The sequence below is a fragment of the Gadus morhua genome, chromosome 15 (genome assembly GCF_902167405.1).
Source record: "Gadus morhua chromosome 15, gadMor3.0, whole genome shotgun sequence".
Taxonomy (NCBI): Eukaryota; Metazoa; Chordata; class Actinopteri; order Gadiformes; family Gadidae; genus Gadus; species Gadus morhua.
In genome coordinates, this window is record NC_044062.1 from 14,901,590 (window position 1) to 14,917,304 (window position 15,715).

The 15,715-nt window shown below is 45.0% G+C and overlaps 2 protein-coding genes across 2 annotated transcripts in view; both read left to right on the plus strand.

Moving 5' to 3' along the window:
- birc6 (baculoviral IAP repeat containing 6) overlaps positions 1 to 639 on the plus strand; it is a 96,896-nt gene extending 96,257 nt beyond the window's left edge. Inside the window, 1 exon segment of the mRNA XM_030379557.1 lies at positions 1 to 639. This exon segment is cut by the window's left edge and continues 1,695 nt beyond it. The gene's annotated coding sequence lies outside the window, so the exon portion shown is untranslated.
- Positions 640 to 3,069: 2,430 nt separating this feature from the next.
- ttc27 (tetratricopeptide repeat domain 27) overlaps positions 3,070 to 15,715 on the plus strand; it is a 61,717-nt gene continuing 49,071 nt past the window's right edge. Inside the window, exons 1-5 of the mRNA XM_030379344.1 lie at positions 3,070 to 3,502; positions 7,682 to 7,862; positions 10,128 to 10,257; positions 11,820 to 11,960; positions 14,063 to 14,165. Coding sequence (XP_030235204.1) covers positions 3,415 to 3,502; positions 7,682 to 7,862; positions 10,128 to 10,257; positions 11,820 to 11,960; positions 14,063 to 14,165 — 643 coding nt within the window. The 5' untranslated portion in view covers positions 3,070 to 3,414. The remainder of the gene's footprint in view (positions 3,503 to 7,681; positions 7,863 to 10,127; positions 10,258 to 11,819; positions 11,961 to 14,062; positions 14,166 to 15,715) is intronic.

The window sequence follows — 15,715 nt, forward strand, 5'->3', positions numbered from 1 at the left end:
TTTAACGCTAGAACGAGAGGGATGACTGACTAGCTGGTTCCCCGTCCTCCCGGCTCTGTTCAAATCATTTAATGTTCTCCTTACTCTATTGCACTGGCTGGCGTCACATATTTTACTGCTTATTAAATTAAACAGTCACATTCAATATTGAAGAAGTTGTTAACACAGCCAAGTTGTAAACTTTGAAACTTCTCTGATCATGCATGCATGGTATAATGTTGAGGGTGCTGTCCTTGGTGTGACATACAGGAAGTAGAGGACCTGTTGTGGAGATTAAACATGTTTATACACTGCTCGACCACGCTCTTGAGGTCAACGAAGTTGGCTAGTCTTTGGGCCACTGAGCATTTGGTTATCAGTATTATAATTTGGCGGATCCCAAGTTTTTGTTTTATGTTTATACATTGTTTTGCCCTTTAAATGCTAAATGTAAATTTAATCTAAATGTAAAACGGTGACATTGCAAATGCTACAGTTCCCTGATTTGTCAATGTAATATAGTTTAACACCTTTGATAACGAGGCCTCCTAACCAATAGGGAAGCGCAAAACAATTTTTGCTTGCAGCTTCGAAACATAGCGGAGTAACAAATAAAAAATCCATGTTGAAAGCTTAATAAAGTAAATTATGTTCCAATGATCAACACTAAATGATTGGCCAACACCATTGGCCGTAACTGAAGCTACTGTGATGAATGAGACTGACCTATCCCTTCTTGGAAACTCATTTTTCGTCATATTCAAACCATCTAGTTCTTCCGAGAAGGTTGAGTATAAAAAAAGGGAAAACACATAAACATGACCACGTAGGATACGTCCATGGATAAACAAGCTTTTGTGGAATATGAAAATGCCTTGGGCCCTATACTGATCCCTGTGGCACACCAGCACTTTGAGCATGAGCAGGAGGGACTGCCAAGAGCCACCATGGACTATGATGAAGAAAGCCAGCACAGTAGCATACATCTCGAGGGTGGAGCACTCTTTTGAGGTGAGAAGCTCGTCCCTTTCTTCCACCTAACTGACCAGTGATGATGCTGACCAGTGATCACATCACGTTTCCATTTGACAGCACACGATCTGTGAACAACATGGAATTCATCACTGGAGATGTAAAGGTGTGAAAAAATACATGTTCTATGGTTTAAGTCAAGTGTTTTTTACAAATTAATGACAACCGAGCAGAACTCACGATTAAACTGTTCTTCTCATGGGACACCCCTTATATTGAGCAGAGTGGATTTATTTTGATGGATCTTTATTCGGATCAACACACAGGTCCTCCATACGGATGTGGTGTTCGATATTCTGTGATATTGTGTTGAGATCACAGAATACCAAGGTATATAGGCCTCTGCCATTTTACAAATTATAGTAAACAGCTTACCACTAGACTAGGTGAAGGAAAGAATAGTTGTGCAAATCCGTCTTCTGGTATGGATGTTGAATAGATCTGCTGGTTTGTAAGAATGTCCCTCTTATCCTGATAGTTTAATATCCTATGTGACGTGTAGTGTTTGTAACCACAAGCACTATAAGCTCAGAACAAATGTCCCTATCTTGCAGAGAATAAAACGGTAGGTAATCAGTTTGTATTAATGTTGCACAGTGCAACTTGCACTCACCAATCCAGAGAGGAGCGTTTGCAGACAGTCTGACCTGAGACAAAAGACCTCTCTTTGGACTCCTATCGCCACTTTTCCGGAAACAACCTGCTTGCATTCACATCTGCTCTGTCTAGACACATACTAATTGTAATACCAAGCTAAAATGTCTATATTACAATATGTGCCCCTTCGTATCCTAGGTACAAATTTAACCTGTTATGGATTGGCTGTCTGTGTTAATTGTTTTGTTATCCTTTTATAAGGTTAATATAAAACATAAAAAAATAGGGTTAAGAAAAATGTCACCAGCTGCTATCACATGCATAGATCTATCAGAATGTTTAAGAGAGTATCCTATCTGTTTAATATACATATATTTATCTTCAAATAAATATTGTATTATTTAGCTATTGTCCACGACCACTTTGTCCATTGGCGCTTTGTGGATGGCAACATTCCAGTAGTGAATTCATACATGAGTATGTCAACGTTTTCCCTGTCTTTGTTTTGAGTCACGGTCATATTTAATTATTTAGATGAACACGGTCCAAGTGTTCGTCAGCCTCCCGGAACGACAACTTCATTAATAAGTTCGCTTATGTTTTCGGAAATCGACAGGGAACTATAACTCATCGCACTACGTTGGGCCCACTAAATCAGCCGGAATAAATGGGGAGCTTCCAGGGGCCGTTTATTCTCCCGCGTTCACTTTCTTTTAACGCAAAAGGCCTCGACGATGAGCGACACGTGCTGCAGCAATGTGGGATCTATATAGTGGAAAGAATTTTGAGGTAGTATTCGATTATGTAAAAATATACCATTATATTTTATTACGTAGTTGATTATGTGGGGGGGGGGGGGGGGTTGGTCCCCTGATGCTAACATACAAAATATGTGTGTTATGTATGTGCTTGGGAAGTAGAATCTACCGGACAAGCAGAAAACGTATGTATACAGGGTCACCAAAATTGTTAGAAATGTGACAAGGATATAGGTCTTCCAAAATGGAGATAACATGAATGATTTTTTTTTTTTTTGCTTTAATTGTCTTTTGTGGTCAATAATTTGTAAGCCTTTATATTCTATGCCAAATGTCATATAGTATAAGGCAGTATAGGATCCTTTATATCATATCATATATTTAATATATTATGCATACATATATATATATATATATATATATATATATATATATATATATATGTATGCATAATATATTAAATATATGATATGATATAAAGGAACATTATATATATATATATATATATATATATATATATATATATATATATATATATATATATATATATATATATATATATATATCAGCATGTATTCATAATTCTCCATCAGCCTTTATATTAAAGTGGTTCGATGTTTTGCTATTACTATATATTATAATAACCAAGTAATAAAATTGTATTCTCAATAACGTCCATCCTACCAGGAAGTGGGGCGCTGGTGAACCCGTACCCAGAATGCACCGGGCAGCTGTCATGGCTGCGTACTGACTGCAGCACATGTACGGGAATAACACGCACATCATCCTTTCAATACGGTCTCTGCTATCATCACCAGTGGTGTACACAGGCCTATTTCCCTCTTAACACATAGCGACTAAAAGACAAATCGTTATCCTAGAAGTGCACCAGTGCCGGCTGGAAAGGAACGATTCAGCGACACACATTGACTATAGAGGGAGAGAGTAAGCGGGAGAGAGAGAAAGGTAAAGAGAGAGTGAGAGAGAGAGAGGGAGAGAGAGAGAGAGAGAGAGAGAGAGAGAGAGAGAGAGAGAGAGAGAGAGAGAGATGCGGGACGTGGAGATAGCGGTCCTGCGTGGGGTGTTAACACCCGGCGAAGAGACGGAGTGGCAGCACAACTCTTCCACCACTGCAGGTAAGAGACACAGGCTCCGTTTGGTCCACCTAATGATCGATTAAACATTCGTTTCATGTATTGTCATTGTTGATTGTTGCTGTGCATTCTTCACAGCATTCCGTGTGTTCACGTAGAGCTTCCAAAGTATTTATTGTGTTATTTATATGTTTTAATACTGAAACGCGAATGCTTCGTTGCTGTCTGTTTCCACGGTTTTCGCAACTTGTGTCCATTGCTAGAAACGCTACGCCATGATATTAAGCTTTTGTTAGATGACACAATCAAGCCGGTAATAAACGGACCATAGGATGTCATGCGATTGTGTTGGGACTACTCGACACACACACACACACACACACACACACACACACACACACACACACACACACACACACACACACACACACACACACACACACACACACACACACACACACACACACACACCATGCAGTGATCCACTGTGAAGTTCAAATGCACTCCAAATCGACACCAAATCATCCTCAGTAGCCGTTTTGTGTCTCTAAGGTTAATGATGGTATATTCGGCGGTGGTCAGTCATCGCGAGGTATTGGTACATGTCGTTTCCTATCCATCCTTGTATATTAATTACCGTTTGATCGATGGCAGCGCAGGCTTTTAACGCCTGTATATCAAACTATCCCGAATGCGAAAACAATGATCTGATCATATATATTGTCATTAGTTGTCATTAGTAAATCTTTCTTGAGATGCTTACGTCGTTGCGTTTTTCCATTTATTTGTAATTTGAAACTTGACAAGTGATATCCTTCAACTCTACACGAAACAATCATCAGCCCGTCTATCATCTCATCCCGCTGATGTGTGTCGACCAATCGCAGTCGCGTCCGACTGTTATGCGCTAAAATGAAACCAACGAGTCGATGGATGGATGTTTCCTCAGTTGTAACCTTGAAGCAGACGCGCCTCCTACCCCCCCCCCCCCCCCCCCCCCTCCCCCCCACACCCCCACCACCATCACCCCCTCCTCGCTAAAGATTAATGATTGTAGTGGAGCAGCTCAAACGCACCACCTGGGAAATAAAATATAATGATTCCTTCGTGGGGGAACGAACCCGTATTCGCCTGTAAACATTAAAGCGTGATTGCTTCTATGACTGCGCATCTCAAGTGACCTTGCCAGTAGTGTTTTCAAATTCGAATTTGAAAACATAAACTATTACAACCGTATGGATCCTCTAGTCTAGTGTTATAGTTGATTGTGTTATTACATTACTCACTGAGTGATAGCCATAAAATGTTCTAGTTGACTGTTTTCTGTGAAAATCCAGGGCCGTGGATAGACATTTTGAGGGGCATCGGCTAGAGCCAATATGAAGGGTATTCATACCCCCAGACACTTTGAAAAAAACAACTCTTGCACCAAAACGTAGTTGTACATTGTATAGAATCTACAAATAAATATAACAATCAATTTATCATCACAGGCAAACCATAAATACAGGGCATATTAATACCTTATAAGTTACATTTTTGGTTTTCTTTCAAAACACAAGATTTTAGTCATGTTTTCACTTCAGCGTTTGTTTCAAATGGAATATAACGTTCAAGTCAGTTTTAATTCGTGTATTTTCCAATGAAAATAGGTATTGTTGAGTTTTTTTTAGTCAGCCCTTTATATCTACTTCCACATAAAGCATGGCGTTATGCTCTAACTGTCCAAGAAGCTTCACCCTCTCTCGGACGCGGCCCGCAACATTAACCGCTGCCAAGATGGAGCTCCACCCACCCCCACTCGCCTGGCACACACCTCACACACACACACCTTGCACACACTTCACTCACACACACCCCACATATATGACTGTATTGAAGATCAAATAAGACATATTAACATGTAAAAAAAAAGCAACATTTTCAGTTCACTGCCCCTCTTCAGTCATAATTGCTATCTTACTTGTAAATTAAAAAATATAACTATCTATTGAAGAACCTCATCACTTGACACTTGGCTACGAGATGCTGTGAGGCAATTACACATTTTTGAATGTAACTACTTACCCCCATACAGGCAACAACAGGCCACCAATACACACTGAACATTTTTAATTTGCTTTTAATTTAGCTAATACATGACCTCATGACATTTATTTCATGACTTAAATGGTGAGTTGGAGATCACTTAGGTTGATTGAGGCCTTCGTAGCTTGTTTGGCAACAAGTTATAGATTCAAGATTCAAGATGCTTCATACCAAATCTTCTTACAAGCCTGCACCAGTTTTGTGGGTTTATGGCAAGACTAGTGACACTGCTGATCGAATGAGACATTGCCCTTGAATGATTCCGTCATTCTAAAGCCGTTACTTTGCTGTAATAATGGCGACTGTACGAAAGTATGTAATTTATTATTTTGCCTTATTTACTTTTTCTTCCATCATGTTTACATGCATGTTGCATCATCTCATTATGCAGGGTTCCATCAGTCAATCAATAGATTTTCAAGCCAGTCTCTAAACGCTTCTCTCCCTGTCTCCCAGGTTTCTGAAACTGGGTAGAAAACAATTTGAGATTAAAACAAAACCTGGCTTGCAGAACCAATCCAAAGTCTAGGTCTATCTCTAGGTCTAGGCGAGGTCTGTGGGCAGCTGTTTGGTAGGGGGGGAGTTCTCCGAACGTCTGCTGCTGCAGGACTAGTCAATCAATGGCTTCATGATAGTCTGATGGAGATGGAGATAGCTTTAAACATAACATCCACACCCTTTCTGGTATCAGAGGTCTGTGATTCAGCAGGCATAGTCTCCCATCTCCTGGCTCTGGATTCTGGGTTCGAGGTTTAGTTGCGGTTCCTGCCTTTCATGATGCAGTTAGGGCGAGTGGAGGACGACATCTTGAGTCCTCTGGCCTGACTGGAAACGTGTTTCCTGTCTCTGGAAACGACTGCGTGTCCTTCTGCTGCTGAGAAGTTCTGTGATTAAAGCCTGCCAGTCGATTCATCTCACAGGATAGCTCTATTACTGAGTGCTGCGTTCCGGGTTCCTCTCTTCATCAAACAACAACATCACTACACGTTGATCTAGTTGTCCTCTCTCTCCCTCCATTGCGGAGGGAGAGAGAGAAAGTGGGAGGCCGTGGCGGCCTCCCACTTTCCACTCCGTTCCCATTCTTTCTCTCTCCCTTCTATCCTCTCATTACCTTACTCCATTTATCTTCCGTTTCTCTTTCTCCATCATCCCCCTCTCTTTTCCTCTCGTTTATCATCCCTATTTCTATCCTGCTCTCTCAACCTTTCTCCTATCCGTTTCCCTCTTCTTTAATCGTCTCTTTCTCTCCATCCAATCATTGCAGCCCCCCCATCCCCCCCAGGCAGTTAGAACTGGTAACTGTAATATTCCAGCAAATCCTGTCCCTTCTGGCGCCAATAAAAGCGGTTAATTAAAGCTTGTGGGATGGTGATGGTGGAGGTGGTGATGGTGGTAGTGATGGTTGGGATGATGGTGGTGGGGGGCCCTGCTGCATTTATCGGGTGTAGTTTTAATATGCTGGTCAACTTAATGAGGCTGATGAGGGAGATTAATCGGCATGGTGGTGATGAGGAGGCGGAGGTGGTGGTGGGGAGGTAAAAGGGATAGGGAGGAGGTGGTGGGATAGTGAGGTGTTGGTGAGGAGGTGAAGGTAAGGACGGAGGGAGGGCTAGGTTGAGATGGAGAGGAGGAGTTGAGCTGGGGATGGAGGTGACGAGGTTAACACTGAGAGGACTCCTCCATGCCTGAACTCCTCTTCAACTTACTTGCATTTAAAAAAAAAAACGTCCAAAATGAATCAGAGGATCGAACCAAGTGTTTTCCCAGCTGGCTTAATGGAAAGCAATGCGTAACTTGTGACTGGTGTAGATGGCCAAGTGTGATTTCAAGAATGATAACGACAAGGATGTGAGCCGTGTTACTGGCTGAATGTGGCCATGTTTTTTAAAATAGAAGTCTACTGAACAAGCTTTTAAATACGGAGGCCCTGTCACTCTTGTATTGGGGTTCAGTTTGTTCAGCGACCTCCCCCTTAACCTGATTCCCGAGTGTTTCGGATATGACTTTGTGAAACGATGATGAATAAATGATGAATAAATGAATAACACAAAGCATCTGCCAGGAGACTCCCTCCCCAGACAGGGCTGTTGCGGTCCAGGCTGTTGATGGTTTTTATTTATGGCTCCCTGACAGAAGTAGGCCCACTGCTGCGCTGTCTCCTGACGGGGGACTACGAGGGGGTACTGCGGAGCCCTGTAATCCGAGAGCTGCTGGGGGGCGAGGCCTGTTGCCATGGCGACAGCATTGAAGCCCACCTGGAGAGACGGCTCCTCGCCTACCTGTCGGATGCCCCCGAGGACAGCCAGTCGGACAGGTAGCATAACACACAATTGAAACGCTTTTATTCTGAAATGCCTGCAAAGCTTTCGAAGCTTACATTGTGAACCAATTTCATTCTGTCTCCAGGACTCGGTAATGCATTTTCATCATTATTGCGCCGCTATATTGAATGCCGCCGCATTTGTTCTAAACGCTTAAAAGCATCAATCACATGGATTTTAAATGTGTTGGTTTTTGTCAAGACCGGATGTGAATACGCGGTAGAACAGAGCTCTCTGTGCCCACAGAGACTGGCCAGTCTTTGATTTCAAAGATGTATTATATTAATTATGGTATATTATATATTCACCTATATTACAGCATATAATATTTTCTGTCAAATAGAATGCAGATTCTGACATGAGCAGATGCACACATCGTCGTGGCACGTTGTTAAAAGTGCATTTGTTTGTGGAGGCGGGCGGTCAGTCGTATAGTGGCGGCGGCGCTGAACATCACCTGCAGAAGGCTGTTGGGAACTCTAACCTCATCCTGATGGTGTTTGGAGAGAGAGTTGCCTCTGTGTTTTTGAGTGTGTTTTTACGATGTTTTCGAACACCGGCTGGAAGATATAAACCGCAGCAGAGATACAGATCAGGTGTCAGTCGACACGGCAGGCTGTAAAGTAAAGTAAGCTCTGTATCAAGAATCTGTCATCTTTCTCTGAAACACAACCGGCCTCAGATGGATCTGTTAGACCCTCGATACAACCAACCCGGCACACTGATGATATGTAGGGGATGTATGTGTCTGTAGTGAAGGTGTTAGGTAAACAAGTCCATTATACTTGTGTACATTATATGTTTTTGTGTAAAACGAAACACAAACGTACCCCAGAATACTTGAGAGGAATCATTTCTTCTTCCAGTAGTTGATGGTAGCGCTGGCCTGGCTTAGTTGTGTGCGTGTGCTGACAGCAGGGGTGTTTTGTATCCCTTGATCACCTTGGGGGTTGGGGGGGGGGGGGGGGGGGGGGGGGGGCTTAGCCCAGATAAGGATCAGGAACACCGCTCCTATCCCTGAGTCCCGCGGCTCCCCACGCAATCCGATCTGCCCTCCGAGGGGGCTCGGATCCCAGAGATAGACGTGGAGGATAATACGCCGGGCTGGAACTTTTATTGGCCTCCCGCTGGTGAACACGTAAAAGGGATTCTCATGGCAACGCCAGCGGTGCACTGATAGGCGGGAGACGTGTTTATCACGAGATGTCAGCCAATCAGGTCCTTCCTACTCCCTCTCCTCCTTATCCTCCTCATCCTCCTCCTCCCTCTCCTCCTCTTTCCTCATCCTTCTCCTCCCCCTCATTCTTCTCCCCCCCTCCCACACACACACAATCCTTCCTCTCCTCACCCCCTACTGTCATGAATAAGTAATTTTTAATAAGGAGAGTTTAACATCGCCCTCTTTCCCACCCCTCTGGGAATGAGTGGGCCTGCATCCGTTTCTCTCTCTCTCTCTCTCTCTCTCTCTCTCTCTCTCTCTCTCTCTCTCTCTCTCTCTCTCTCTCTCTCTCTCTCTCTCTCTCTCTCTCTCTCTCTCTCTCTCTCTCTCTCTCTCTCTCTCTCTCTCTCTCTCTCTCTCTCTCTCTCTCTCTCTCTCTTTCTCTCTCTTAGCTCTATTCTGAATCATGTCACATAATGGTGGCAGTTTCCAGTGTTTGGACTCCATCCGTAGAAGCATCTTTCATCTGTGTTTATTTACATAAGAAATGTTCTGACATTTTTGCGGTTATTGCCTCGTCCTCTTCCATTTGGATGTGTTGCATCCTAATCTGTTGTTCGTATGCAACACACATTAGATTGTTAAAATGTTATCTTTGTTAAAAATTGGAACTGGCATTTTGACGGTGGTGTGTAAATAATGAGTTATCATTATTTATCGTAGCTCTTTTGTGTTCATATTGAGTGGCCAGTATATAAACGTGGTTAGGTTGTTAACTCCCGGCCGTAATGCTTCATGAACTTGTTTTGTTCAACTCTGTTTCTGCAACAAAATAGAGAAAGTTGGACCACTGCTGTCAATGTGTTCTCTGAATTGAATCAATGACTCCAAGGGTCCCACTTTTCCTCCAAGTTTTTACAGAACTTGGACTTTGAAGCAGGACTCTTGTATTAGAAAGTGGCCAAGCTTAACGCTTTCCGTTTTCCTAATCTTTTTGGATGAAAGCGTCTGTTGATTAATTATAAAATATTAGAGTTTTTTTCAAACTTTCAGCATTCCTGACCCCCACCCCTTCTCCTTCTTCCTTTCTCCCCCCCAGGGTGGTGGTGGTGTTTGTGCTGGCAGTGGCCTGTCTCCACCTGTTCGCACAGAGCAACTGGACCGGACCCTCACTGAGCCTCAACCTCCCCGACCTGCTGCCCCCCTCCCTGCTGGCCCCCCTAGCACAGGTTAGCCCCGCCCACAACTTCCTGCAGCACACCTGTACCTAGTTCTGTGTGTTTCTGTCTCTCTCTCTGTAGCTCCTTCTCTTTCATGTAATCACCTTTTCACTCTCGATGTCTCTTTCTTTTTCTTTATATATCTTTGCATATCTATATATAATAGGGGTGTAACGATACATGTATTCGTATTGAACGGATGTCACGGTTCGGTGCATGGATTTACGCGGAGAATACACGGTATAAAATTAAATAAAACTGGCATGCAAATTAATTAATGTAATGCCAATCTAATGTTAGATCCACGATCTTCAGGGACCACTGAGATGCCTGAAGGGTCCCGGCAAGTTCGAGCTACACACGCAGTCCGTTGATTGGCCGACAGAATCGCACTTCCGTGAGACAGGGGGATAATAAACAAACACATTATCCGCAAGGTATTTCTGGACAACGGCAAAAGCTAGGACCGCTAGGTGACCTTTAGAGGGAGAGCTACGACCTCACGATACTCAGGGACCGGTTTCTGTAATCTCCTCTTCCGTCATCTCCTCCTCCTCCCACAACTTCCTCCCCTGCCACCACTCCCTCATCCTCTTCCTTCCCCTCCTCCTCCTCCCCTATCACCTCTCCCTCATCCTCTTCCTTCCCCTCCTCCTCCTCCCCTATCACCTCTCCCTCATCCTCTTCCTTCCCCTCCTCCTCCTCCCCTATCACCTCTCCCTCATCCTCTTCCTTCCCCTCCTCCTCCTCCCCTATCACCTCTCCCTCATCCTCCTCCTCTTCCTTCTCCATGTCATCCTCCCCATGCCTCCTCTTCCTTCTCTTCACACCCTAGTTAATCAGCTCCTCTCCCTCCTCTTCACAGCCCCCACAATCACCTCCTCTCCCTCCTCATCACATCCTCAACAATCACCTCCTCTCCCTCCTCTTCACATCCTCAACAATCACCTCCTCTCCCTCCTCTTCACATTCTCCCCTTCACCTCCTCTCCCTCCTCTTCACATCCTCCACAATCAGCTCCTCTCCCTCCTCCCCTTCACCTCCTCTCCCTCCTCTTCACATCCTCAACAATCACCTCCTCTCCCTCCTCTTCACATCCTCAACAATCACCTCCTCTCCTTCCCTTTCCTCATCCACACTCTCCTCCTGCGATTACAACTCGTTCCACTGCTCCTCTGTGTCTTAATCAGCTGCCGAAGCACGCGTGCATTTTGTGTTGTGCACTGATGCATGATCACACAAACACACACACATGTACGTGAACCTGCGGTGCTGTTGACAGAGCGACGAAGGAGAGAGAGAGAAAGAGGGGGAGAGAAAGGGAGACATATGCAGGAGGAATGTCCTGGTTATGAAACGACCCCCGGGGTCCTAATTAGACGAACAGATTCCTCAGCTCTCTCTCTCTTGCTCCTTGCTCTTTCTTTCTCTCTCAAAATTAAATGTAGTTTATTGGTATGAACGCTGAAACAATATTGCCAAAGCATTTGACAAACATAGCACAACAACTACAAATAGTTGCGATCACGTACCGATAATATGTTCCGTGTCTCCGTCTGCCTCTCCCCCAGCCCGAGGCGTTGAGTGATGAGCTCCAGGGAAGCCTGGTTCTGGACGGGGAGGCGGTCTACAGCCTGGTCTCCAACCCCTTCCTCCTCCTCCTGGCCCGGGTCGTCCTCCTCTCCTGCTCTCCAAAGATGGAGCAGCTCCAGGTACGCTCCTCATTACCCAGGATGCAATGCTTTACCCCAGATCCCTCCCCCTGACCCGAACCACACCAACCCATCATCGGACTATCTAAAGGCTGACCGAGACGTGACCATCTCTGAGTGTGTAATTTATTCATCCCAGACCGGGAATACAACCTCATCTCAAACGGAATTGCTCAGTGATTATACTTAATCTTATACACTAAACATAGCGGTTGCTAGATTAATATCTTATCCTCACCGAAATTTAACTGCAATATAATTGAATACCTAACCCATATCTAAGCTAATCATGTATCTTAATCATTTCCACATAAGAATTTAGTGTTTTACATCTGAATTACACCTCTTACTTTAACCATCCTTAATCTAACATCCAACCATAACTATTTCTAACTGCTTGCAGGTAAATCTGGTACCATTTGTTCACTGCTGATACTGAATACCGGTCCAGCTCTCCACTCCATTACCCGTATTGATCGTATTGATCAAGCAGTAGGTGTAGTTGGTTGTAATTAGTTTGACGTATCGATGAGCAATAGTTGTTGTTCATGAGAAACAAGCAAACATGTAAATTGGTATATAAAACAAATATATATATTGTTATGCCTATAGAACACACACACACACACACACACACACACACACACACACACACACACACACACACACACACACACACACACACACACACACACACACACACACACACACACACACACACACACACACACACACACTCTCTGGCCTTAGGGGAACGGGTCAGGCTTTTGTATTCCCTACCAGCGTCTTAATAACAATTTTCTATTTACCTGCACACGGACAGACGCAAATATTCATACCCTGCCTGCGCAGCCCTCATTGTACGACTAACTAAATCAAGAGTAAATACAGTGGACTGTTCCCCCATGGAATGTGTAACGATGTTAGAGTGGCTCCAAATAATGCACACCGTGTGTGCGGGTGCTGGGGCAGAAGCTTGTCCACGACGTTCAGCGGATGGTAATGTAATGCAGCGTTGGTCTGTGGTGCGGAGACCCTCAGGAGAGAGAGACAACACACAGAGTCTCTCCTCACTTCCACGGGCCTCCCCAGACACGCTCCCAATACCCAACTAATGGTAATCCTGCTGCTGGGAAACACAATAATGGGAATAATATAACACTTCAACACAGAAACTGAATTAATATGGTATGGCATGCCTGCGCATGCATATTATTCACATCTTTCATGGACGGATTTTTTTGGTATCTTTTGTAAAAGTATTCTGCGGTGCTTTTTCTATTGGCAGTGACGTCTCGTGCATAATGAAAAATATTCAGTGTAAAGCGCACAGTGTCTGGCTCCCGAATCTGTTTTACCCAGTGCACAGGGCTTTACATTTAGACACCAAGAAGAGGCAAAATAATAATACAAATAGAGCGGAAGGTAGGAGAACAATAGTAGTGAACGCCAGCTATGCAAACTGTTGACCTGCTTTCCTCCAGCATTACTCAAGATATGAAGAACACCAATCAGAGAAGGGACAATAGGATGGTAACTGTCTCCATGAAACCAGTATGAAGCTAATGCTAGTGATGTCCCAGAAACATGCGAGTATGCATCCGTCATCTCCCCCCCCCCCCCCAAGCCCCTCCACAGATACACCCTCCACACATACACCCTCTCCGTCTCTCTCACTCACTCCCACACTCACTCACACATACATCCCGGCAACGCAGGTCTGTATACGGGCCAACAGAAACGCTAACATGGCTACAACCCCCCTCAACTGGCGACGCCGTCATCGTGTTTTCAGGCCCGTCAGCATCCTCTGTGTTCTGCACATGCTAGTGTTTTAGCCAACCCTGCGGGACGCCATCAGTCTCAATGCTGCCTGCCCCTCACTGCTTCCTAGTCCACCCCTCCCCCTCCTCGGTATAGGGGTGGTTCATGTTGGTTGATCACTTACATACTGCGTGCACTTATATTACTGTGTATGTACGTTGGTTTATTACTGCTAAGGTTAACAAATACTTACTTACTGTGTGTGTGTGTGTGTGTGTGTGTGTGTGTGTGTGTGTGTGTGTGTGTGTGTGTGTGTGTGTGTGTGTGTGTGTGTGTAGCTGCTCCCTTGGTGGACCCTGCGCTACGTGAACCTCCACCAGCAGTTGCTGGACGAGCGCTCCCCACAGCTCCACGGCCTGGGCCAGAGTAGCATGGACACAGGTCAGGCACACACACACACACTCACACTCACACTCACACTCACACTCACACTCACACTCACACTCACACTCACACTCATTCACACTCACACATGCAATCTTATTGTCATTAATATTTGGGAGCGTCATCTGAATCAGAAAGCGCTGCTTCAGTCTTTCTCTTTTCACGGCCCACTTCCCCCCTCGCGCTTCATCCTGTTGGTCTCAGGTTGTCGTCCATCACGCTGACGCTGGAGACACCGCCATCCGTCTCTCAAGTCGCCCCGGAGCCTCGGCGCCGCATCCCCGTTGCCTAATCACTTTTTTCCCTTTACAGTGTCGACTTCATCGCCTCTCGAACACAGCTCGTATCTCAAAGTGTTTCCCGACTTTCATTCATCAGCCTGTCGGAGGACGGGTTTGAAATCAACTGGAAGTGTCGTCGATTGAAACGGCTTGTTTCATTTTCAAACAAGAACGCGTGTCTCTCTTTCACCACAAGACCGCCGAACGGGATTCATTGGTCTCTTGGATCTTCGTTATCGCGATAAAGAGTCGAACGGCTCAATCGGTCGCACGCGTGTATTCAACCCTTCCTACTCGCTCCCCTGCCACTGCTCATAGGAACCTAATATAATCTGAGAGAAGCGTCCACCGTGAGTGGTGCTTTACGATGAATCGGTTATTCAGCAGGCCGCTGTGAGTGAGCCGGGCTGTGACTCACCGGTGTGTGTGCTTTGTATTCACGGCTCCAAACACCAGATCCCTCCCCTCAGAAGAGCGTGTCTTTTATCCTCCGACAGCCACTTTGCCAGGGAAAACATTTTTAATATTCACAGGCTGGTGGTGGACCTGCTGACCCCTTTTATCTGGGGAAGGAAAGAGATTGAAAATTATAAATGAGGAAAAAATGGCTGAAAAAGTGATTTTTTAAAGTGTAGCTGGTGAGGGTGCAGACGAATGGTAATGAGGGGTGAAGAGGGAGCGATGGAGCTGGAGAGAGATGGAGGGGAGGCTGCCTCCCAGTCAGACAGATTACGTTCAGAAAGCCTCCCTCCATCCAGGTAGTGTCTCCCCCGAGCTCAAAGCGAGGGTTCAGTTCACCTCCTATTTGTAGCGAGATACAAACGAGAACTAAAATCACTTTGTTTTGACAGCGCAAAGCGCATGGAGCATGAATGTAACAAGGTTCTATTATTTGTGCTCCCTTCAAGTAGAGTTAAAGTCTATTTGGTACACGAGAAGACTAAAACATTATTTTGCTTCCGTCCCGTCACGCCCGAGCGCTTTAAGTTTCACCCGGGAATCGCTGAGGTTCTGCATGACACCTCTGGATTCGGAAGTCTCCCCCTGGGGAAATGGGAACGTTGTTGTATCCCATTGTTTATATTTAGAAGCGTGATTGTTGGATTAATTGATTCTGGCGTTGGCCGTATCTAATGAGCCTCCTCGTCCCATCTCCTCCTGACGGGGCTGAATCGTTTCGCTGCGTCTACGACCGTGGTGGTTGACTCCCTGGGGACACTCACACACGTGCACTCATGCTTGCACACACGCACACACACGAAAAGA